The sequence below is a fragment of the Capricornis sumatraensis genome, chromosome 2 (assembly GCF_032405125.1).
Source record: "Capricornis sumatraensis isolate serow.1 chromosome 2, serow.2, whole genome shotgun sequence".
Taxonomy (NCBI): Eukaryota; Metazoa; Chordata; class Mammalia; order Artiodactyla; family Bovidae; genus Capricornis; species Capricornis sumatraensis.
The window spans coordinates 126,395,880-126,422,960 of NC_091070.1; the positions used below are offsets into that span (position 1 = coordinate 126,395,880).

General features: G+C 38.0%; 1 protein-coding gene across 1 annotated transcript in view; it reads left to right on the forward strand.

Annotated features, from left to right (window-relative positions):
• The window catches only part of SPAG17 (sperm associated antigen 17), a 250,892-nt gene that overhangs the window by 102,306 nt on the left and 121,505 nt on the right, over positions 1-27,081 (forward strand). Inside the window, exons 14-18 of the mRNA XM_068966033.1 lie at positions 2,783-3,010; positions 3,105-3,296; positions 12,213-12,274; positions 12,843-12,956; positions 23,359-23,513. Of these exons, the coding sequence (XP_068822134.1) occupies positions 2,783-3,010; positions 3,105-3,296; positions 12,213-12,274; positions 12,843-12,956; positions 23,359-23,513 (751 nt within the window). The remainder of the gene's footprint in view (positions 1-2,782; positions 3,011-3,104; positions 3,297-12,212; positions 12,275-12,842; positions 12,957-23,358; positions 23,514-27,081) is intronic.

Here is a 27,081-nt window from a genome sequence, read left to right on the forward strand (position 1 = left end):
AAATAGTTTAAGTTTAAAAAGAAAAGGAAACCAAGGATAAGAAGAGGATGATTAGTATGCTAACATTTGCTTTTGTCTTTTATGGGGAAAATGTGTAACACATATTCTTTTTTATACAATTTTTCAAAGGTCACTCTCCAGTTATATTTATTATAAAATATTGGCTGTATTCCCCACATTGTAAAGTACACAAGATTCTTATTTTTATTGCCATCACTGAAACTTCCCATACACATATCCTGCTTGTATGTCCCATCCTGAACCCTTGTTCCTCCACCTCTCCTTCCTCTTTTGTCCTTCTTCATGTTTAAGTGAAAGTTGATCTGTCATGTCCAACTCTTTGCAACCCCATGTACTATATAGTCCGTGGAATTCTCCAGGCCAGAATACTGGAGTGGGTAGCTTTTCCCTTCTCCAGGGGATCTTCCCAACTTGGGGATTGAACCCAGGTCTCCCACATTGCAGATGGATTCTTTACCGGCTGAGCCACAAGGGAAGCCCAAGAATACTGGAGTGGGTACCCTATCCCTTCTCCAGCAGATCTTCCCGACCCCCGAATCTAACTGGGGTCTCCTGCACTACGGGCAGATTTCTTAATGCTTAATAGGTCCAAATTCTTGATTTCCTTGAAAGTTGTTCCTTCGCAGCACTCTTTATTTCAGTAAATACCAGCTCTTTTCTACCAAAACCTTAGAGTCATCCCTGGTTCTTTTTTTATGCCCCACAACCAAACCCACCACATCTCTCACTAACAGCCCAGCCCAATCCGGCACCACCTCTCACTTGAACTATTTCAGTAATTTTCCAGTTGGTCTCCAAGCTTTCCCTTTTTACCTACAGTCTTTTCTTCACATAATAGCAGGAATGACCCTTCCAAAAGGTTAGTCAGATCCTGTTCCTCCTTGGCTCAAGACCCTCTAGTGATCACCCATTTCCAAAGTAAAATCTAAACTTTTTGAGCTCATCCTCAGTCGAATTCTTGTTGTTCTACTCCACTCTATCTCATTGACCTCACTGTGCTTCCTTGGACAAGTCCATCACACCCCTGTCTCCACCTCTGCACTAGCTATTTCCCTCCCTGCCTCCATCACTCTACTCCCAGATAGTGGTATGACTCCCCCACTTCTTTCTTATTTTTGCTTTGCCGGCTTTACTCTGCTCTGATATTTGTTGTTTAGTCACTAAGTTGTGTCCAACTATTTTGCAACCCCAAAGAATATAGCCCACCAGGCCCCTCTGTCCATGGGATTTCCCAGGCAAGAATACTGGAGTGGGTTGCTATTCCCTTCTCCAGGGCATTTTTCCCTACCTAGGGACCAGACCTGCGTCTCCTGCATTGCAGGCAGATTCTCTACCATCTGAGCTACCTAGGAAGCCCTTGCTCTGACTTCCTTATATAAAATATAAAGTCCCTCCCCAGTCATTATTACCACTTATCCCCTCATCTGGCTTTACTCTTCTTCTTGTTTCTGATAGAGTATACAATTACCTGTTTATTCTGTGTTCCCAACTGCTAAAATAGATACTCTGTAAAGTTAGGAGTTCACGGATGTTTGCTGCTATAGTCCTTTTATTAAAGTCATTGACAACTAGTAGGTGCCCAAAAAATGTTTGTGAAATGAATGAATGAACAAACTTAATTTTGTCACCTATGTCTTTTTCGTGTCTCTCTCCAGAATTTCCTTGTGGTTTTTTTCCAAAAGGAACCTTCCCGCTACACTCTTCTCTGTTGGAGAGGAAGAATGGAGGTGACCTCTGATTCTTTGATCTGTCCCTATCATTTCACTTTCCCGCACTGAATTCCATCATTGTTTGTTAATACTACCTCCTACCTCTCTATCTTGAACTTTTAAAGTGCAGAACCAAATCTTTTCTTTCAATGTCAGGCAAAGAAAAATACATAGAGTATAAAGCCCAGAACATAGAAGACAAAAATGAGTGCATGAGTGAGTGAACATACAAATTCTATAAAATATTAAATATACAAATTAATATAGCCGCTTGAAGGCTGATAACCTTTGAAATAAAATTATGAAAAGTTCTGTACCAGTTTATTAGGTGGAAAGATGCCTTTTCTAAGCCTGAGTGAACCAAAAAAGCCGACTAAACATGACAGCCTATGTTAGACACAAGTGAGTAATTTCTGTGTTAAATTACAACAGCAGCAAAAGATGCTTTTGCTTAAAATGACATTGTCTTAATGTATTAATGTGTAGTTGATTTACCATGTTGTATCAATTTCTGCTATACAGAGAAAGTGACTCAGTTATATACATATATACATTCTTTTTTACATTCTGTTCCATTTCAGAGTATTGAATACAGTTACCTGTACTATGCAAGATGACCTTGTTGTTTATCCATTCTATATGTAATAGTTTGCATCTACTAACCCGGAACTGCCAGCCTATCTTCCCCTCACCTTGCTCCCCTTTGGCAACCACGAGTCTATTCTCTATGAAAAAATGACAACTTTTAAACATATTCAACCAATACTCTGGAAAGTCGGTGTGAACCAATCTGGACACCTCATGTTCCTTCATCTATGAAGCAGTTTATGGGCATTATCTTGATGTATCTTGATTGTATACATTTCTTATTATTAGTTGCCTGTGATATTTGTTGCAGAATTGGGGTGCCCATGTGTAAAGTCAGGTCAACACGCATTATGGTGTGACTCTTTTGTCTTTCTGGTGGACTGACCAACCGCCCCCCCCCCATTGCCCCTGTACTGTATGGTAATAAAGAGCATTTCTAATAGCACTGGTCTGCTTTCTTACAGAAGTCTTGAGCTGGAATGAAGTAGAACGAGCCTTCAAAGTGTTTACTTTTGAGAGCCTGAAACTCTCTAAGGTTGATGAAGATGGAAATCTAAAGCGTTCTAAAATGATGTATGGGACAGATTCTGAGATGTTCAACATACCATGGGACAACCCTGCCAGGTTTGCTAAACAGATAAGGCAACAGTACATCATGAAAATGAATACCCAAGAAGCCAAACAGCAAACAGGTGCACTGCCTGGAGGGAGGAAAGGCATTCTTGCATTGTGTGATTGTCGATTTGTCTAGTATTGTAGCTTATGGATCCTCTTTACTCTGCCTAGATGATAGAACCAAAGACAGAATTTTATTTCTGAATCAGAATTGGTCAACACCTATGCCAGATGATGAGCTCAACAAAAAACCATCAGATTATCGCCAGCCTGGTAGTAACAAGAAATCCTTAGACTCTGATCATAGACAACCAACAGAGCAGGAGACAAACTTGAAGTCTCAGCTCCAACCTGAGACTCTGGGTGAGCAAATGTGTGTGTGTGTGTGTGTGTGTGTATAGATACTGATATAGAATGTATAAACCAAAAAAATTCAAGGTATTTAAATGTCTCCCTATTTCAGTTGAAAAGCTGGTTCATATTGTTTTATTAATTAAACTTTGTTACTGAGTGTTATTCAGTAACTACTCATTTTTTAAAAAATTTTATTGAAGTAGAGTTGATTTACAGTGCTTTGGTATACAGCAGATTGATTCAGTCATATTTTTTTCATATTTTTTGCGTTGTAGGTTATTACAAGACACTGAATATAGTTCCCTGTGCTATATAGTAGGTCCTTGTTTATCTGTTTTATATGTAGTAGTGTGTATCTGTTGATCCCAAACTCCTAATTTATCCTCCTCTCCCCAAGTATTTTTTTCTACATTGGAAATCTATTTCTGTTTTGTAAATAAATTAATTTGCATCATTTTTTGGACTTCACATGTAAGTTACATTATAAATTTGTTTTTCTCTGTCTGACATTTCACTTAATGTAATAATCTAGGTTCATAAATGTTATTGCAAATGACATTATCTCATACTTTTTATGGTTGAGTAATATTCTATTGTGTACATTATATATATGCATATATGTGTGTTGTTTATCCATTTATCTGCTGATGGACATTTAGGTTGCTTCCATGTCTTGGCTATTGTGAACAGTGCTGCTGTGAACATAGGGATGAGTGTATCTCTTGAATTACAGTTTTGCCTAGATAGTATGCCTAGGAGTGGGATTGCTGGATCATATGGTAACTATTCTTATTTTTATAAGGAACCTCCATACTATTCTCCATAGTGGGTTTATTTACCAATTTCCATTCTCATCGACAGTTTAGGAAGGTTCTCTTTTTCTCCACACCCACTCTTGCATTTATTATTTGTAGAGTAAGTCCTCATTATTTCAACCCTTGTTTTTCAATGTGTCATAAGGCCTCTTAAGCCACTCTTACTACCTTTGTAAATATAGTACGGTGACCAGAATTGAAACTTTTATCATTAGTATTTCACAGGGTTATTGTGATTCTATGCAAAAAAAATTATCCAAAATTACCCTCAATAGCAATGAACTGTGTAGTACAGATCTTGTTACAAAATCAATACTCAATGAACATCAGTTTACCTGAACACCCTCCTACTCAGGTAATTATTCTCACTGTAGAATAAATCATAATAAATATTGTAATATTAAGAGATATATAAGCATAGAAGAATATCAGGCTATATTTTTATTGAGCTGTTTTACACACAGCTATCAGATTAATTACTTAAAATATGCTGTTACCCTACTTATAACCTTCAATGACTCCCTCGTTGTTGTTTGTTGCTAAGTCAAGTCTGACTCTTTTTGTGACCCCATGGACTGTAGTCTGCCAGGCTCCTCTGTCCATGGGATTTCCCAGGCAAGAATACTGGAGTGTGTTCCAGGAGTGGGTTACCATTTCTTTGTCCAAACGATCTTCCCAACCCAGGGATCAAAACTGTGTCTCCTGCATTGGTAGGCAGATTCTTTACTGCTCAGCTATCAATGGCTCTCTACTACCTACAAATAGAACCCAACTTCTTGGCCTGCTTTATACACTTCTTCAACAGTACCAAATTATTTTCCTAAACCCTTTCCACTTTTTCACTTTTGTTCTCTTAGCATATGCTGTAGTCAATATAATTAGACCCTATTTCCTTTAGGCAGCCTGCTCTTTTCTATCTCTAACTTTTCCCCACAATAACCTCCCACTAGAGTTGTCTTTTTGACTATACTGAGGTTCAAATGACATGCCCATGAAGCTTTGTTAGATGTGTTTATCTGGAAATGCCTTTCTTACCATAATTAATATATGCTTCCTTTATAGCCTCAGTTATTTCCTACTCTGCTGTGCTGTGCTTTGCTTTGCTTAGTCATTCACTCATGTCTAACTCTTTGCAACCCCATGGACTGTAGCCCACCAGGCTCCTCTGTCCATGAGGATTCTCCAGGCAAGAATACTAGAGTAGATTGCTGTGACCCCCTCCAGGGGGTCTTCCCAACTTAGGGGTCAAACCCAGGTCTCCCACATTGCAGGCTGATTCTTTACCAGTTGAGCCACCAGAGAAGCCCAAGAATACTGGAGGGGGTAGCCTATCCCTTCTCCAGGGGATCTTCCCAAACCGGGAATCCAACTGGGGTTGCCTGCATTGCAGGAGGATTCTTCACCAGCTGAGCTCCCAGGGATTTCCTACTACGTATAATGGTTATTCATATGCCTATATTAAGGCCTCCTTAATACTATAGCTTCTTAAAGATCACAAGTATGTATGCTTATATTAAAAACCTTAACTGTATACTACATCATAAAACAAATTTTCACAGATCAAAACTACAGAGTATGTTCTTGAACCACAAAGAAATTATGGAAAATATAGATGCAATAGGAAGAACAAATAAAATGAAAATTTTGGTCCTTTGAAAGATTTTTAAAATTGAAAAATTTTTAGTAAATGGCTGATCACAAAAAGAAGCATGAATTACTATATTAGAAATAAAATTATTTCAGGAATAAAAATCATTGGGGAAATAAAGAATCAGATTTCCCTTTGGTGCTATAGAAATTTAAAAGAGAGTAAAAGGATATAAGGGGCTTCTCTGATAGCTCAGTTGATAAAGAATCTGCAACTTTATTTTGAGTATGTTTAAAGATGATGCTATGAAAGTGCTGCACTCAATATGCCAGCAAATTTGGAAAACTCAGCAGTGGCCACAGGACTGGAAAAGGTCAGTTTTCATTCCAATCCCAAAGAAAGGCAATGCCAAAGAATGCTCAAACTACCTCACAATTGCACTCATCTCACACGTTAGTAAAGTAATGCTCATAATTCTCCAAGCCAGGCTTCAACAGTATGTGAACCATGAACTTCCAGATATTCAAGCTGGTTTTAGAAAAGGCAGAGGAACCAGAGATCAAATTGCCAACATCTGCTGGATCATTGAAAAAGCAAGAGAGTTCCAGAAAAATATCTATTTCTGCTTTTTTGACTATGCCAAAGCCTTTGACTGTGTGGATCACAGTAAACTGTGGAAAATTCTGAAAGAGATGGGAATACCAGACCATCTGACCTGCCTCTTAAGAAACCTATATCCAGGTCAGGAAGCAACAGTTAGAACTGGACATGGAACAACAGACTGGTTCTAAATAGGAAAAGGAATACGTCAAGGCTGTATATTGTCACCCTGCTTATTTAACTTCTATGCAGAGTACATCATGAGAAACACTGGCCTGGAAGAAGCATGTGCTGGAATCAAGATTGCCAGGAGAAATATCAATCTCAGATATGCAGATGACACTACCCGTATGGTAGAAAGTGAAGAGCAACCAAAAAGCCTGTTGATGAAAGTGAAAGAGAAGAGTGAAAAAGCTGGCTTAAAGCTCAACATTCAAAAAACAAAGATCATGGCCTCTGGTCCCATCACTTCATGGGAAATAGATGGGGAAACAGTGTTAGACTTTATTTTGAGGGGCTCCAAAATCACTGCAGATGGTGATTGCAGCCATGAAATTAAAAGATGTTTACTCATTGGAAGGAAAGTTATGACCAACCTAGATAGCATATTGAAAAGCAGAGACATTACTTTGCCAACAAAGGTCAGTCTAGTCAAGGCTATGGTTTTTCCAGTGGTAATGTATGGATGTGAATGTTGGACTGTGAAGAAAGCTGAGCACTGAAGAACTGATGCTTTTGAACTGTGATGTTGGAAAAGACTCCTGAGAGTCCCTTGGACTTCAGGGAGATCCAATCAGTCCATTTTAAAGATCAGTTCTGGGTGTTCTTTGGAAGGAATGATGCTGAAGCTGAAACTCCAGTACTTTGGCCACCTCATGCAAAGAGTTGACTCATTGGAAAAGACTCTGATGCTGGGAGGGATTGGGGGCAGGAGGAGAAGGGGATGACAGAAGATGAGATGGCTGGATGGCATCACCTACTCGATGGACATGAGTTTGAGTGAACTCCAGGAGTTGGTGATGGACAGGGAAGCCTGGTGTGCTGCAATTCACGGGATTGCAAAGAGTCAGACACAACTGAACGACTGAACTGAAATGAAAAATGAAATGAGCAAATTACTAGAAAAGTATTCACTCAAGAAGAAACATGAAACCTGAATATCTTGTAATTATTTAAATAAATTAAGTTGATTTAAAAACTTCCCAAAGAAGACATGCCAAACTCAAATAATCTCATTGACTAGTGATATTAAACACTCAAAAAAAATAATAGTTCTAAACACTCAAAATATAGTTCCAATCTTAACAAAAATTAATTCCAGGAAATATAGAAGGATTATTCTTTTCTCATTTTATGAAACTAGCATCAGCCTTATAATAAAACTGTCAAGGGCAGTACAACAACAACAAAAAATTAAAACTCAGTTATTCATGAACATATATGCCAAAATCCTGAATAAAACGTAAGCAAACTGATCTAGCAATATACAAAATCATAATAATCAGGACAGGTTTTTGTAACAAGGAAAAGCATACATTGTAAAATCAATATAATTTATCAGTTAACACACTAAGAAAAATATAATCTCAGTGGATGGAGAAAAAATATAGCAATTTATGAAAAACAAACTAGCAATAGAGAGAAAAATTCTCTACCTTATAAAGTGTATTTTAAAACTTACTATCAGAAACATTGTATATCAAGATGAAAAGTTGAAAGATTTCACTTGATCAGAAGATTATCCACTATAAACTCTCATATTTAGGATCACATTGGAGATGCTAGCCAACTCAGTAAGGTAAGAAAAAGAGATAAAGCTATAAATGTTGAAGCAAAACTGTTATTATTTGTAAATTATGTGTAAAAAACCCAGAATGATCCAAAAAAAGTCAGAAATTATATGAAAGTTTAGTAAAGAAATGTGATTGTGAAATAACATGAGGAAGATGTCTGAAGTGCTGGGACTTTTCCTTATCATTATTCATTATAGCAAGCATTTAAATTCTTTGTACTTTTCTGTATTATTTCAAAATTCTAAAAAATGGTCACCGCTATAAAAGAATAGATGTTAAGTGAGTATGGACTAAATGATCATCTTAACTATTTTTATTTATTTAAGTGAGGGTAGAAAAAAGGAAGTCATCAATGAGTGGAATTAGGGAAAATCTGCTTGCCTGTTTAGTAGAGTAGATAAGTGAAGGGGACAAGGAGGGATGGAGATAACTTTTATATAATACTGCCTGCTATATTCCAAGCACTATGGTATTTTACATATATTAACTAGTGCTTTATATTAACATCAAGCCTATGAGGAAGGTAGCATTAGCCTAATCCTGAAGATGAGGAAACAAAGACTCAGAGGGGTTAAGTAACTTGTTCAACCACATATGAGCAGGAAGTCAGGATTCCAAAGAGGATCCAAACCAGTGCTTCCTCCACTGTGTCTTGTGGCTTCCTCAGTTCCAAGAAATTCCTTGTGATGCATCTAGTGGTTTAAAATATCCATATTCTCTTCTTCATGGTTATACATACCCAATTTTGCTCCCTTTGGGACTTCCTACGGCTGGTTGCTTACCTTCAGGGCTGATTCCTTACCTTTAGGGTTGGTTCTGTATCTCCCTATTCTAGATACCCTTACCTATTAGCCTAACTCACAAAAAATTAACTTGAGATATTACGGCATTAGTGAGTCCTATGGGAATAGAAATGTATAATAAAGAAGTCATTTTGAGTTAATATAGAGCCAGAATAAGCCAGGAGAAAGGGCCAGAGGGTTTTTTTGTTTGTTTGTTTTATTTTGCCTTTTTTTGTTCTTAAAGAAAAAAAAGAGCAGTTGGTACATAGTTTTCCTCAGGCAACTTTTGCCACCTGGTGGTCAAACCACATAAAGTTGTGTTCTGAGTCCTGGTGCAAAGTGAACGTTTATAGCAATTCCCTAAATCATCATGGCTAAAAATGCTATAATGGATGGTGTATCCTAGTGGCCAAGCAATCTTGAGAGCTGAGCGCATGGCCTGTGAGGGATTCTACCTGATGTAGGCTGGCCTATGTCAAGGACTTGTTACATTTGGATGGAGATGGGTAGATGAACCTTGGTGCCTCACTGAGGCTATTAACATGTAAGGGAAATTTTTGTTGTTGCTAATCTTTTGTTTGTTTGTTTGTTTTTGCATTTTTCCCCTAACTGAGTCACATTTCTGAAGCAGCCACTTTTAAATCTCTAAACAAAGCAGAAATTGTTCATGTATTTCCTGCACAGCCATCTTAGCATCAAATACATAGAAAAGCCTGTTCCTGGACTTGAAGGGCTAAATACTTGTGCTTTTCTCAACCGAACAGTAGATTTCCATCTGAGACTGGTTTTGAACTTGACGGGGCCTATTGGATATTTATGGAAAACCTGAGAGTTGATAACCATGAGGCTATAGGTTTAGATGTGCCCTTTATGCTTGTTGAGTGTTTTTTTAATAAAGTAACTGCTTTGCAGAGGGATCTTGTTATCTCTAAAGTAAAACAGATTAGGGAAGCTATTTTTCAAAGGGATGAGAATGCATCCATTTCCAGATGTGTCAAAAACTACTGAATCACACTGTCAAAGGATTATGCGGTTGAAGGAAGAAATCAGAAAGAAAGAAAAAAAAATGACTTTTACTCTACTATTAAATAGAGTTCAGATTAGTCTTAGAATGTTCTTCCCTTTGACAAAATATCTGATGCACAGTTTTTTAAAACGTATTTTCTAAACTGGAGACTTTTTTTCTATTGGATCCTTAGACACAGGAGGGAATATCAAGTCTCCCGGAAATCTGGCAGCCCATAGAATAGAATAATTTTTATTCCACAGATTGCGTATCAATTGCTTCAAGGACACATGGGACATAATGGTCTATTTAGAGTTATAGTTGGCCTGAGTTTTCTCTTGAGTGTCTGTATTATATAAATATTAAACTGAATTGAATTTATAGTTTTCTTATAAATCAAAATGGAACATTCATGCTGTCACCCTCACCAGCCCAAAGTGAGATGGATCTAGTAGCAAAAATATAAGTAGCTATGCTCCTAAAGACAAGTAAAACAGTTGGCCTATCTTGCTTAGATGTAATTAGCTAGTCCCTCTAGAAGCCCAGATGTGCTTCTCTTTGCCATACAGTGAAAATTTAGATCTTGTGAAAGTGAAAGTTGCTCAGTCATGTCTGACCCTTTGCGAACCCATGGACTGTCCATGGAATTCTCCAGGCCAGAATTATGGAGTGGGTTGCCTTTCCCTTCTCCAGGGGATCTTCCCAACCCAAGGATTGAACCCAGGTCTCCTGCATTGCAGGCAGATTCTTTACCAGCTGAGCTTATGCTTACCCCACAAATAAGCTTTTGTTGTAGGATTTCTTCCACATTTCTGCACTCTCAATTTGGCTCGATAGTTTTAATACATGATGTAGATTTCTCTCATTCAATCAAAAAATATACATATATTTACCGAGTTCCTCGTGTGTTTTGGGTACTCAGAGTACGGTTCGGGAAAATAGTTCTTATTCTCCAGGCATTCACATTTGAGATGGAGAGACAGACAAATATTATTAGGCATGGATAAATGCTGTGATCAGAAATCAAGCAGGATAAGAAGCAGAAGACTCTTGAGGAGGTGACAGTTGAACAGCAAGATGAATGAAGGGTTTGAAACAGATGACTATCTAAAAGCAAAGCATGCCAGACAGAGAGAAAGTCAAGTTCAAAAACTTCAAGATGCAACAAGCAAGCCAGTGAGTCTGCAGTGGAATGAGCCAGGGAGAGTAGAAGGAGGTGTGGCTGGAGAGTCAAGCTGGAACCATTTTATATATTACTTCCTAGGGATTAATTTGCTATTATTCGGATGGTGATAAAAAGTCATACTGGCTGTCTTTGTGCAGTAAGGCAAATATGTTACAAGATTCAATGCCCCCCCCCCAACTTTATTACTTTGGTCAGATTTGGAATATGCTATGTCCTTGATTTCTTTCTTTCTTAGAGATTCACAGTCACAAGAGTATATTACACATTCTGAAACTTTCACAGTAAAGTGTCCATTTATCCATGTGAAACTCATATATCATGGAATTCTCTACATAACACATTTGTTAACTTTAAGATTTACTGAAACAGGGTGATTCAGAAATCAACACTATCAGTCGGTTTCTTCCCTCTCCATTTATGGCTGTGTGCTTAGTACTCAAGGAGGTTATCACAGTCCCAGTTATCATGTAAGTATACTCTTTGGTCATAGCGAGAGCTAGTGTATCCATGATAAGGGGCCCCGTGGAATCCAGCTCCCTATTCATTTTATTCATTTAACTAACTTTTAAAGACTCTGTAAATCTGCAGATGCCCATTAAATAGGTTTTAAATTAATAAATTGTTAATGAATGGGGTAAAAGCTTACCAGGATAGTGTATGAAATTGCTTTTTCTAGTAGGAGGTGCTTTTGTCAGGTGATTCTCCTTTCCATACATCCCTGCCCCTGTCCTAGTCTGTCACTCACAAGATACAACCCAGAAGTTTGAAAAGGCTTTGTGATAGGTACCAGCATCATAACAGACAACAGTGTGTGGTGAGCAGTTGACATAGTTTAATCAGTAAACATCAGCTTATAAGATAAAGTACATGTCAGAAGTGAGCCATACAGTCTGAAGGCAGAATATCTAATATATGATTTAGGAATGTATTATATAGGGAGCTGGGTTCTTTTCAAAGGACTTAGTATAACTTTTCTAGGTAGACACTAATTTAGAATTATTGACAAAAACACCTTTTTGGAGGCATGAAACGTGCGTTTCAGGAATTACCTTTTCAGCACAGAAACATAGATCACATGGCAACAAAAAGCACAGCATTGACCAAAGAGAGAACAAAGCCCAAACACAACTGGATATCGGTGTCTTTGATTTACAGAGCAGACCATGAACAATGAGATCAAAGATGAAGCGGTCACAAATGCTGATCTTCTTGAAAAGGTAGGGAATTATTGCCCTAAAAGTGTAGATGCCAGTAAGATCTGAGAAAACCATGAACTAAAAAAAGAGAGAAACTTAGCAGGAAGGGGCTAATACTAGAGGAGAGGGGTTTATTCAGATCCCCCTACCCCAGCTCGGTTCCAGCTGGAGAGAAAGGAGTTAATTTCACCAGCTGCTCAAGCAAAACTTCCAGGCTCCATGCTTCTCTCTAGACAGTGTGGCTTGGCAACGTCACGAACACCTGCTGACCATACAGCTATGTAGAACTAATGCTGTCTTGAAGTGAGTTCAGAAAACCTGCCTATAATTGCTAACAGGACTCAGAAGAGTATAACCTAACAATAAAAATATTTAGATTATGTTGCCCATAAAAAAAAAAAAAGTCAAAGGCATACTTTTTCTGGCAGCAGTTCTCTTAAAATGTTGCCATATGGATTTATACATATGCAGATTTCCCCCAATTAGATGGAGTGCATGCTGGTTAGTTGATGGAGTCCAAGAGGGCTTCATTTGGACTTAAACAAATTAAAGCTGAAATTGTATTCCTCTGATTTTTTTTTTTTTTAAGAAACCAAAGAAGATGACTGTAGAAGCCAAGTTAGAGGACATAAAGAAAACCCAGCAACGCAATCTAATGGACTGGAGTTTTACTGAACATTTTAAACCAAAAGTTCTGCTTCAGGTATTAATGGGCTATGAGTCTCATCAGATTGGTCTGGGGAGGCTCAGTGTGATTTAGAACAGTTCACTTCTAGGTCACTCTCAGATCTATTTCAGATCAATATTCCCATTTACTTCAGCTATAAAGTGAGTTTATTCCCAGACTGTGTGCTATGCATGCCCAAAATAGTTTAAAATATACATTCTTAAAGGATGTTTTTTTTTAATGAAGTCTCTTAAGAAAAAAGATATGTGCATGACTGCTGCACATGTTTTTTTAAAAAAAAACCATAGTAATAAAAGTAAGATGTTATTGGGAAGCAACCTTATATTTCCCCATGTTGCCTGTTGGCTCTCTTCAATTTTCACAACATTTCTAAATATTTTCTGATGGAATTAACAATTCAATGTAAACTGTAATGGCTAACATTTGTTGAGCACTTACCACATGCTGCTGCTGCTAGTCAATGATTAATATGTATTACTAGGTTATTTAATCTCTTCAGTAATCCTATGAAGTAGAAACTATTTAAATAGTAGAAAACGGAGGCACCTTAACCACTAGTAACTTTTGTCCAAGGTCACACTGGAAAGGGTCTCACTGGTTGATGAATGAAAGAAGCAAGATACAAACAAACCCAAGAAATCAGACCCAGAACTTGTGCTCTTAACCACTATGCAAAATAATGAGTAATACTAAAGCAAGCTCTTTTTGTCAATTTTACATTTTATGCAAAAACTTGTACTCTTTTTTATTTTATTCTTTTAATTTAAATTTTACCTTTATTAAAATTTTACATCCACTTATTATTTAAAGCCAAAGCGTTGTGTAAAGAGTCTTGTGAAAAATACCAGGCCCCTCTCATGCCCATGGAGCTTTCCAGGTGGTTCAGTGGTAACGAATTTGCCTGCCAATGCAGGAGTCAAATCCCTGGGTCAGGAAGATCCCCTGGAGGAAAGAAATGATAACCTACTCTAGTATTCTTGCCTGGAGAATTCCATGGACAGAGAAGCCTGGCAGGTTAGTCAGTGAGGTCACAAAGAGTCAAACATGACTGAGCATGCACACTCCCATGCCATGACACAACTCCCAGAGGCAAAAGTCTTCAAGGTATTTACCTGTTTCTTTCGCTACTTAACTCAGTTATCTCTAAATAACAAGATATTGAGTTACCATCATCAACTGACTCCCTCTTAAAAAAACAGCTTGCCCACCCCCATATAACACACACTGAGACGTGCACATACACTCACTCATGCACTCCTATATACATACATGCTGCTGCTGCTAAGTCGCTTCAGTCATGTCTGGCTCTGTGCGACCCCATAGACAGCAGCTCACCAGGCTTCCCCGTCCATGGGATTTTCCAGGCAAGAGCACTGGAGTGGGGTGCCATTGCCTTCTCCACCTATACATACATATACACACTCATAAACTCAAACCTTGCCATTCTCTGAAACTTGTAACCATATCATAATTTTTGATTAGATTTTAAGATTTCATGTAAGTGCTATTCACAGCTGAAACAGCATGAAAAGGCAAAAAGATAGGACACTGAAAGATGGACTCCCCAGGTCGGTAGGTGCCCAATATGCTACTGGAGATCAGTGGAGAAATAACTCCAGAAAGAATGAAGAAATGGAGCCAAAGCAAAAACACCACCCAGTTGTGGTTGTGACTGCTGATGGAAGCAAGGTCCGATGCTGTAAAGAGCAATATTGCATAGGAACCTGGAATGTTAGATCCATGAATCAAGGCAAATTGGAAGTGGTCAAACAAGGAGATAGCAAGAGTGAACGTCGACATTTTAGGAATCAGCAAACCGCTATGGACTGGAATGGGTAAATTTAACTCAGATGACCCTTCTATCTACTACTGTGGGCAAGAATCCCTTAGAAGGAATGGGGTAGTCATCATAGTCAACAAAAGAGTCCACAATGCAGTACTTGGATGCAATCTCAAAAATGACAGAATGATCTCTGTTCATTTCCAAGGCAAACCATTCAATATCACAGTAATCCAACTCTATGCCCTGACCAATAATGCTGAAGAAGCTGAAGTTGAATGGTTCTATGAAGTTCTACAAGACCTTCTAGAACTAACACCCCAAAAAAGATGTTTTCTTTATAAGGGACTGGAATGCAAAAGTAGGAAGTCAAGAAACACCTGGAATAACAGGTAAATTTGGCCTTGGAATACAGAATGAAGCAGAGCAAAGACTAATAGAGTTTTGCCAAGAGAAAGCACTGGTCACAGCAAACACCCTCTTCCAACAACACAAAGAGAAGACTCTACACATGGAGGCCACCAGATGGTCAACACCAAAATCAGATTGATTATATTCTTTGCAACCAAAGATGGAGAAGCTCTATACAGTCAGCAAGAACAAGACTGGGAGCTGACTGTGGCTAAGATCATGAACTCCTTATTGCCAAATTCAGACTTAAATTGAAGCAAATAGGGAAAACCACTAGACCATTCAGTTATGACCTAAATCATATTCCTTACAATTATACAGTGGAAGTGACAAATAGATTCAAGGCATTAAATCTGATAGACAGAGTGCCTGAAGAACTATGGACAGAGGTTGGTGACATTGTACAGGAGGCTGTGATCAAGACCATCCCCGAGAAAAAGAAATGCAAAGGAGAAAAGGAAAGATATACCCATTTGAATGCAGAGTTCCAAAAAATAGCAAGGAGAGATAAGAAAGCCTTCCTCAGTGATCAGTGCAAAGAAATAGAGGAAACCAATAGAATGGGAAAGACTAGAGACCTCTTCAAGAAAATTAGAGATACCAAGGTAGCATTTCATTCAAAGATGGGCACAATAAAGGACAGAAATGGTATGGGCCTAACAGAAGCAGAAGATATTAAGAAAAGGTGGCAAGAATACACAGAAGAACTATACGAAAAGATCTTCATGACCCAGATAATCACAATGGTGTGATCACTCATCTAGAGCCAGACAACCTGGAATGCGAAGGAAGTCAAGTGGGCCTTAGGAAGCATCACTAGGAACAAAGCTAGTGGAGGTGATGGAATTCCAATTGAGCTATTTCAAATCCTAAAAGATGATGTTGTGAAAGTGCTGCACTCAATTTGTCAGCATATTTGGAAAACTCAGCAGTGGCCACAGGATTGGAAAAGGTCAGTTTTCATTCCAATCCCAAAGGAAGGCTGTGCCAAAGAATGCTCAAGCTACTGCACAATTACACTCATCTCACACACTAGCAAAGTAATCCTCAAAATTCTCCAAACCAGGCTTCAACAGTATGTGAACCGTGAACTTCCAGATGTTCAAGCTGGATCTAGAAAAGGCAGAGGAACCAGAGATCAAATTGCCAACATCCATTGGATCACAGAAAAAGCGATAGAGTTCCAGAAAAACATCTACTTCTGCTTTATTGACTGTGCCAAACCTTCAACTGTGTGGATTACAACAAACTGTGGAAAATTCTTCAAGAGATGGGAGTACCAGACCACCTGACTTGCCTCCTGAGAAATCTGTGTGCAGGTCAAGAAACAAGTTAGAACAGAATATAGAACAACAGACTGGTTCCAAATAGGGAAAGGAGTATATCAAAGCTGTATATTGTCACCCTGCTTATTTAACTTATAGGCAGAATACATCATGCAAAATGCCAGGCTGGATGAAGCACAAGCTGAAATCAAGACTGCCAGGAGAAATATCAATAACCCCACATGACACCACACTTATGACAGAAAGCGAAGAACTAAAGAACCATTTGATGAAAGTGGAAGAAGAGAATGTAAAATTTGGCTTATAACTCAACATTCAGAAAACTAAGATTATGGCATCTGGTCCCATCACTTCATGGCAAATAGATGGGGAAACAATGGAAACAGTGAGAGACTTTATCTTTTGGGGCTCCAAAATCACTATAGATGGTGACTGCAGCCATGAAATTAAAAACCACTTGCTCCTTGGAAGAAAAGTTTTGACCAACCTAAACAGCATATTAAAAAGCAGAGACATTACTTTGCCAACAAAGGTCCATCTAGTCAAAGCTATGGTTTTTCCAGTAGTCACATATGGATGTGAGAGTTGGACTATAAAGAAAGCTGAGCACCGAAGAATCGATGCTTTTGAACTATGGTGTTGGAGAAGACTCTTGAGAGTCCCTTGGACAGCAAGGAGATCCAACCAGTCCATCCTAAAGGAAATCAGTCCTGAATATTCATTGGAAGGACTGATGCTGAAGCTGAAACTCCAGTATTTGGCCACCTGATGTGAAGAACTGACTCATTGGAAAAGACCCTGATGCTGGGAAAGATTGAAGGCGGGAGGAGAAGGGGACTACAGAGGATGAGATGGTTGAATGGCATCACTGACTCAATGGACATGAGTTTGAGTAAGCTCTGGGAGTAGGTGATGGACAGGAAAGCCTGGCTTGCTGCAGTCCATGGGGTCACAGAGAGTCAGATACGACTGAGCAGCTGAACTGAACTGATTCATAGCTGCACTGTGTAGTATCCTGGATTACATTTCCTTTTTATTTGTTTAGTTTGATAAACAGTTGTCATTACTCTCCCCCAAATTCTCTGCTTAAGAGTAAATCTCTGCTCAGTACATTCAAACCTAACAGATATTCCATCAGTTGTGTTGTCTAAGCAATATCTTTCCTGTGTGTTCTGAACCTCTGCTTGCCTTCAACTTGTTTTCTGGGTTCACAGGGTCACAGGTGAACAGGAATTTTGCCCAAGGATGGACCAGAAACTGAGTCACACCCATAACTGACTTAAAAGATATTTAGATAATATTTAAGCCTTAGAGTTGATGCTGGAAAGGGTTAAAACTTTGAAGAATGTTGGGATTGGTTGAATATATTGTATACATGGGAAAGATATGAATTTGAGAGGCCACAAGGTGAACTGTAGGCTTTCCTGGTAGCTCAGCTGGTAAAGAATCCGCCTGCAATGCAGGAGACCTGGGTTTGATCCCAGAGTTGGGAAGATTCCCTGGAGAAGGGAAAGACTACCCACTCCATTATTCTGGTCTGGAACATTCCATGGACTCTATAGTCCCTGGGGTCACAAAGAGTCAGAGCAACTGAGCGACTTTCACTTTCAGTGTGAACTGTTTTATGTTGAACAGTGTCCCTCAAAACATTTTTTTAAAATCCTTACACCTAGGACCTGAAAGTGGGTTATTTGGAATTAGGGTGTCTAAATGATGTAATCGAATTAAGATGAGGTCATTATAGTGGGCTCCAGTCAAATGTGATTTATGTCCTTGTAAGAAGAAGAAAATACCAACTAAAGACACACAGGGAGAATATTTTGTAACCAGAGAGGTGGAGATTAGAATGAGGCAGATCCAAGCTAAAATACACCAAGGATGGATGACCACTGTCAGAAGCTACTATACAAAGCAGCAAAGGAAATTCCGCCAGTTCTCAGAGAGGGCATGCTGCACAGCTGTGGTCCTGCCATCCCCTTTGCTGTCATCCTGGCCATATCCTTTGCCTCTCTTTCCAGTTAGATACTGTCTTCTGTATCCCATGTTGTCTTCTCTTGGGTTACTCTCTTTTTGTAGGGGACTGTCTTTTTAAGTCGCCTCCTGTGTTAACATAAATGGCAGGTAAATTTTTGAGGTGATGGATGTTTGAAAATACCTTAATTCTATACTTTTAACTGCCAGTTTGGCTTTATATAAGATGCTAAGTTAAAAAGTATTTTCCTTCAACATTTTGAAGCCATTCCTCAATAGTCTTCTAGCTTTCCAGATTGTCCTTGAGAAAAAAAAAAACAAAACAGTGAAATTCTGATTCCTGATCAGTGAGTCTGTGTTTTTTCTTCTCTCTGTAAGGTCTTTAAGATTTCTTTTTGTCCCAATGTTCTGGATTTCCTGTTGATATGTCTTGATGTGTGGTTCTATTCCTAATACTGCACCGGGGAGTCCAGTATAATCCAGAAACTCCGATCTTTACATTCTGGAAAATATTATACAATCATCACTCTAATAATCCCCTCCCCTCCCTTTTCTTTAGTCTTTCTTCCTGAAACTCCTGTTGTTCTGGTATTGGACTTCTAGACTGAACTTCCAATTTCCTTATCCTTTCCGTCCAAGTTTCCAACAGCTTTTCTTCTTATTCTGGAAATATGTCTCTGCTTTCATCGAATTTTTCTATCAAATCTTCTGTATGTGTTGTTATAATATTAATATCATAAAGTTATATTTATAATTATAAATTATATTTATAAAACATACTCTTCACATTCCCTGGTACCATATCTTCTCTTATCTCTGTGAGGATATACTAAAGTCCTTTGAAGTCTTCCCCCTGAAAACTCCTTTCCCCAGGTTTAACTATTATTTTTTGTGGGGGAGGTGTCTTCATTTTTCCTGTTGAAGAATAGCATCTAGTGATATTTGCCTCTTTGTTTATATTCATAATGAGATACTAAAAAATATGATCGGAAGTGCTGCATAAAGTCAAAGTGGGGGAAAGCTGTCAATAACCTGACCTTGTTGTTGGGTAATTTGGCTGCAGGGAAGTGGGGTGTCTTGAACGACCTGTGAATGTTGATGTATTAATTCTATACTCTTGGGCCATTTAGAGTCTCTACGGGAAAAAGTCTGGTCTCTTCTCTTCCAAGACATAACTTGTCAGGGTTTTAGGAGCCGAATGATGGAGGAGAGGAATTTCAGATTTCTTACCACCCAGTGTCTAGATCTGTACTGTCCAATATGGTAGCCACTAGTCACATGTAGCTTCTGAGTACTTAGCAATTTTTATATTGATTACATATTGACATGATAATGTATTTTGACATATTAGGTTAAATAAAATATATAGCTTAATTGTACCTTTAAAATATGACTACTATAAATTTTAAAATTACACACATGGCTCACATTTGTGGCTCACCTTATATTTCTATTAGACCATGCCAATTCAACTTTTACAGAATTCTCTTTTTGCTGTGGTATAGCTCTCCCTCAGTGGTGCCCAGGGTCCATCCCCTTAAAAATCCACAGGGTCAGCTTCTATAGTAATAATCCTCCTTTCTTCTGCTGATGTGAGAATTGGGCACTACCCTGGCTGCTCAGAATGGTTGAGGCTTCTCAAAAGACACTAATCTTCCTATTTTCATTGCCACTTTCACTCCACTTTCAGAGGTACCTAACTCTGCCATTTCTGGAGCCTTTCTGTGTTTCTGCTCATAAAGTTCCTTCTGGTCTCTCTTAAAACTAATCTTGGAATTTGACTTTTCATGTTCTGCTAAATGAGTTACCATTTATTCTTCTGCTTTCTAGCCTCCACAATGTTTCTTTTGTCTCATCTTCCTTGGGCTTCAACTTTGTGATATTAAAACTCGAATTTGACTGTTCCTTTAGTGAGGGGTTAGGAAGTGCATGTGTTTAATCTTTCATTTTTTAACTGGAAGTTCATTTCAGATTTTATTTTGTTTTAACCCTGTCCTCCCCACTCCATAGAAGCTTAACTTTTATTTCTTTTAAAAAAAATATTTATTTATTTATTTGGCTACTCCAGGTCTTAGTTGCGGCATGTGAAGTCTTAGTTGTGGCATGTGAACTCTTAGTTGCAGCATGTGGAATCGAATTCCCTGACTAGGGATCGAACCTAGGCCCTCTGCATTGGGAGCCTGGAGTCTTAGCCACTGAACCACCAGGGAAGTCCTGAAGCTTCACTTTTCAAGGTCACATGTAATTGTCCTGCCAAACCTAATGAACACTTCTGTGTTCATCTTCCTTGGCCTTTTCATCACAAAACTGATCACTTCCCCACAAAACACTGTTCACTCCTGGTTCCCAAAGCACCATACTGGATTCCTCCTCCGTGCTCCATCTGGAATTTTGTTGAGTACTTCTCCTCTACCTACTATTTAAATATTGAAGTGCCTCAAGCCTCAGTCTCAAATTGTCTTCTCTCCTCTGTAAACATTCTTTTAATGATTTCATCTACTATCTCCCCTGGTGGCTCAGAGGTTAAAGCGTCTGCCTGCAATGCAGGAGATGTAGGTTCGATTCCTGGGTTGGGAAGATCCCCTGGAGAAGGAAATGGTAACCCACTCCAGTATGCTTGCCTGGAGAACCCCATGGACGGAGGAGCCTGGTGGACTACAGTCCATGAGGTCGCAATGATTTCATCCACTACATATGTCTAATCCTGATGACTCATAAAAGTTTGTCTTCCAAATTATCTCTCTGTCTTGAGTGAATTCCACATTAGTGAATTTCTGATAGGCATCTTAAATATTTAGTGTCCCACCTGAAGCAAATAATTTTCCCACCTAAGCATGGTTCTCCCCTCATCCATCTCAGAAAATGTCAGCGTCAAGCCAAAAGGCTGAGAGTCATTCCTTACTTCAGCTTTTCCTTTGTCCCACGTAACTGATCCATCATCAAGTTTTGAGGATACACCTCAAAAGACCTCTTGAGGCTATTCACCATCTCCACTGCTGCTGCTTTAATCCAAGTTCCATCCTCCCCATCTACTGTAATATCATCAGCCTATTTCACTCTCCCCCCACTCCAATCCCTTCTCTCCATATCAGGTGCACCATCAATTGCTTCTTAAACACACATCTCTGAACTCCAGAATCCTCTGTAAAAATCTTAATCATATTTTAAAGAAGAGTCTTAGCCGTCTTGTTCATTTTGTTTTTCTGTGAATGTCGTAATTCTCCATTTTAATGAAAAGCTTAATTAAGGAGAAAAACATCAATACATAATAGTAGGTAAAAGCCAAGTTTTTTAAGTGTATTGAAGTATAGTTGATTTGCAATGTTGTGGCCAAATTGTTAAAAAGGAAAAGAAATAAATTGTATGAAACTTTTATCAAATATTGACTGAGAACACCTACACATTCATCAAAAATAGAATTTTGATTGGTTGGTTGTTTTTCTAATTTAAAATCTGAAAGGAATTTGCCAAAAAAAGTAAAGTAACAGATAGGACCCCCATAGAGCAAAATGTTTTAAATGCAAAAATATTTACCATGTCAGAACTTCCCTGGCAGTCCAGTGGTTAAGATTCCATCCTTCTACTGCAGGGGAGCATGGGTTTGAGCCCTGGTCAGGGAACTAAGATCCCCACATCTGCACTGTGCAGGCTAAGAAAAGAGAAAGAAAACAAATTTACCACATATGTGTTTCTTGTATTGGCTCTCAGGGAACAGTTGTAAAAATTTAAATGCCGCTTCATAAAGGCATATAGGGGGTTAGATTGGGGAGTAAATGTATTATTTTAGTTATACTACCAGTGTGCAATTGACAGCAAAAGTAAAATAGTCCTTTCCTGACATAATATGTAATTCCATGCCTTCAGATCATCCGAACAGTGGCAGACAGGAAGCTGCCTCCACCAAATTGATATGGACAAGAAAAAACCAAACAAAACCCCACAACTGTCTAATTTCTTCCCCTATGGACATATTTCTTTATGTTGATTGGCATAAGGAAAAGGCAGCTGCCCACAGGGCCTCTCTGTTTGTGGCTGCAATTACAGTGCTGAGGATAAAATGTTTTGGAAAGGATCAGGGATAGAAGTTGTGTAGAAACAGTATGTATCAGGAAGACCACTCACAGTATGTCTCTGCACCACACCGTGGTGTAGTGGAGAGCGCTGTGTGGAGTGTGAAATGTGACATTTAGAGTCAAAAGACTGGTATAAGCTCTTGTACCAGAACTTAGGAACTCCATACTCTTAGACAAGTCTCTTATTCTCTCTTGGCCACTAACGATACTGAAAGATGCAGCTTTTAATATTTTGAAATGAGAAAAAATAATCATACCAATTTATCTGAGGCTTTTATGATAAAATGAGATGATTTATCTGAAGGTGTGTGTATGTGTTAAGTCGCTTCAGTCATGTCTGACTCTTTGCAACCCTATAGACTGTAGCCCACCAGGCTCCTCTTTTCATGGAATTCTCCAGGTAAAAATACTGGAGTGGATTGCCATACCCTCCTCCAAGCGATCTTCCCAACCCAGGGATCAAACCCAGGTCTCCCATACTGCAGGCGGATTCTTTACCATCAGGAAAGCCCAAGAATACTGGAGAGGATAGCCTATCCCTTTTCCAGGGGATCTTCCTGACCCAGGAATCGAAGCAGGGTCTCCTGCATTGCAGGTGGATTCTTTACCAGCTGAGCTACCAGAGAAGCTTAAAATGAAGGTATGGAAAGACTTTATTATCTCACAGCATTAATGAAAAACACTTGAGCAAATACCTCTATGCTTGGAGCCTAGGATTTGTTTTTCTTATAAGAGTCACTACAATGGTCCTGAAAATATTTACCATCTCTGCTCTCACCTTGACTAGCATCATGGAGATAAGGGGAGAAAAAGGAGGAAGCAGAGAAAGGCCCTAGCAGGAGACCCTTCTCTTGGAGGAAAAAAAGACAAAACAATGCATTCGTTTTGATTTTCAGGTTCTTCAAGAAGCCAGTCAGCAATACAGGTGTGTTGATTCTTATTACCATACACAAGACAACTCTTTACTGTTGGTCTTTCATAATCCAATGAATTTACAGCGTCTGCATCATGAATATTGGAACGCTGGCCTTCACTCTAATGTTGGATTCAGGTAACCAACTTAGACAGTTTAGTTAGTTATCTTAGTTAGCTTGTTACTTGGTTCTTAGTTCCTTAGCCTAAGCTGAGTGGTTCAACCTAATAAAAACATTTGTGCAGTACCATAGATTCAGTGAAGTTCACCAAGTTGAATGCTGTGTGCCCGCACTGTGATAGGCATTGAAACTATACGCTGAAGAAGACAGACATCATTCCTGGCCCCATTGAATCTGGTGGGGATATTATTAAATTATACTTGATTCATTTAGACTCCAATATAACAGCCACTGAAAGGTTTAATGCAGGAACTACAAAACATGGCATTCCATATGCTGGTTTTGGGAAACTCCAGTTAATCTAGGGAAGACTCAAACATAGGGTAACTGAATGACCCACACACTCAGGTTCCCAGCAAACTGAAACCTCTAGGAATCAGTAATTTGTTTTTCCTCCCCAGCTCCTTAATTATTTCATTGCTATCTTAAAATTTTTCTCTCCTTTCTCATTAATGATGAGAACTTTTTATTATTTTTCTGTACTGGTTAACGTATATTCAGTATTTGTTATTTATACAGAATTTAGTCCTAAGGAATACAGAGAGGATGAGCATGGACCTACAGAAAACTGGAGAAATGGATTGTATGCATACATATACACAGAAACACACACTTTAAAGTCATAAGATGATTTTTTTAATTTAGGATACACAATAGGTATACCAAGCTAATATATTAAACTGTGCTTTCCTTTGGTTTGTTTTTCATTGCCAGTAATTATGCTTTTCATTTCTTTGTTGACTAGGACTTCAGTACAACTTTGAGAACATTATTGTCTTATTCTAGGTTTTGAATATTCATCTATTAAGTATTTTTTTCATTTTTTTGCCATAGGTTAGAAAATTTTCTTATGTTGCTAGTTTGCTCTAGGTTCTTAATTATAAATGATATTAAATAATATCAGATGATTTTTCTGCATCAATTTAGGTGTTCTCTCTTTTCCTTTAATCTGTTAAACTGTGAAATTTTATCAATAGATATTCTAATGTTCAAACTTACATTCCCGTGAAAATCCAATTTGTCCATTATGTTATCTTGTTTATAAAATTGCTGCATGTGGTTTGCTAATATACATTCCCGTGAAAATCCAATTTGTCCATTATGTTATCTTGTTTATAAAATTGCTGCATGTGGTTTGCTAATATATTGTTTAGAATATGTCCATCTGTATTCCTGGGTAAGACTCAGCTATAATTTTTGCCATCTTTAAATGTTCTTGTCTGGCTTGCGATTGAGATTTTTATTAGCCTCATAAATTAATGGGTGGATATTCTCTCTTTTTATCTCTTTTTTTATTTTCTAAAAGAATTTATGTAAGACTAAGTTGTATATTCCTTTGGCATTTGGTAAAACTTGCAAATAAGAATATCTGGACTTGGGAAGATGTTTAACTACTGATTTAACCTCTGTCATGATTATTAGACTCTTTGGGTTTACTATGTATTTTTGAACTAGATTTGATAGTATGTACTTCTCTAGGAATTTGACCATTTTACCTATTTTCAAAATTATTGCATAAAGTGGATTATGATATGCTCTTGCCTTTTTGTGTTACACATATCTGTTTTAATTCCTAGTGCTTTTAATCTGTGATTTCTCTGTTTTTCTGGACCAGTCTTGCCAAAGGTTTGCCAATTTTGTTAATTTTTTTTAAAGCAACTATTGCATTTGATCCTTTCTCCTTTTTATTTTTTTAAAATTATGCCCTCATCTTTATTATTTTTTATTTTTTCTCAATTTCTTTGGATTATTCCAATGTCCTTTAACTTTTCAAATTAGAATTTTATCTCAGGATTTTGAGTTATTTTTGTTGCTTTACAAGTATTTAAAGCAAAAATTTCTTTTTAAATACCACCTTAGCACTACAAAATATCTGACTGATGGAATTTTATTGTTGTTCATTTTTTTGAACATATAATTCTGTTTTATTGAATTATAGCTGATTTACTATTATATTAGTTTCAGGTGTACCACACTGTGATTCAATATTTTTATAGATTATACTCCATTTAAAGTATTATAAATTATTGCCTACATTTGCCTGTGCTATGCAGTGTATCCCTGTAGTTTATTTTTTACCTAGTAGTTTGTGCCTCTTTACCCTTATTCTCATCTTGCCTCTTTCCCCTTCTCTCTCCTAACTGGTAACCACAGTTTGTTCTCTCTGTCTGCGAGTCTGTTTTGGTTTTGTTATATTCATTCATTTGCTTTATTTTTTAAATTCCACATATAGGTGATAACAAACAGTATTTGTCTTTCTCTGTATGACCTATTTGACTGAACATAGTAGGTCCATCCATGTTGCTGCAAATGGCACAATTCCATTCTCTTTTATGGCTGAGTAGTGTTCCATTATGTATGTGTACCACACCTTTATCTGTTCATCTGTTGATAGGCACTTAGGTTGCTTTCATATCTTGGCTATTTTGAACAATGCTGTTATATCATTCATTTCTCATTTCCATAATTCTTATTTGACCCATGGATTGCATAGAAATGTGAGTTTTTATTTTAAACATTTGTCTGAGTTACATTTTTATTATAGTTGATAATTTCAAAAGTAGTAGTCAGATAACATGTTCTATAGAATATTGATGCTATGAAATTTGTTGATCCACTTTGTTGCTTAATATGTGGTCAGTTGTTATAAATACTCCAAGTTTGTGTGGTAAGGAAGTATATTCTTTGGTTTTTGAATACAGGTTTGTATTTCTTAATCTTCACTATTCTTTCTGATTTTAAAAAACGTGGTCAATTAACTAATGAGAATTGATTTTTTAAAAAACTCAATGTGTGATGGAACTTGTAGATTTTTTCCTATAAATTTGTCAGTTTTTGACTTTATGCATATTAAGATTGACACCACCCTTATGATGACACCACCCTTATGGCAGAAAGTGAAGAACTAAAGATCCTCTTGATGAAAGTGAAAGAGGACAGTGAAAAGGTTGGCTTAAAACTTAACATTCAAAAAACTAAGATCATGGCATCCAGTCCTACCACTTCATGGCACATAGATGGGGAAACAAGGGAAATGGTGACAAACTTTATTTTCTTGGGCTCCAAATTCACTGCAGATGGTGACTACAGCCATGAAATTAAAAGACACTTGCTCCTTGGAAGAAAAACTATGACTAACCTAGACAGTATATTAAAGAGCAGAGACATTACTTTGCCGACAAAGGTCCATCTAGTCAAAGCTATGGTTTTTCCAGTAGTCATGTATGGATGTGAGAGTTGGACTATAAGGATTTCTGAGCGCTGAAGAACTGATGCTTTTGAACTGTGGTGTTGGAGAAGACTCTTGAGAGTCCTGTGGACTGCAAGGAGATCCAACCAGTCAAACCTAAAGGAAATCAGTCCTGAATATTCATTGGAAGGACAGATGCTGAAGCTGAAACTCCAATACTTTGGCCAGCTGATGCAAAGAACTGACTCCTTAGAAAAGACCCTGATGCTGAGAGAGATTGAAGGCAGGAGGAGAAGGGGATGACAGATGAGATGGTTGGATGGCATCACCGACTT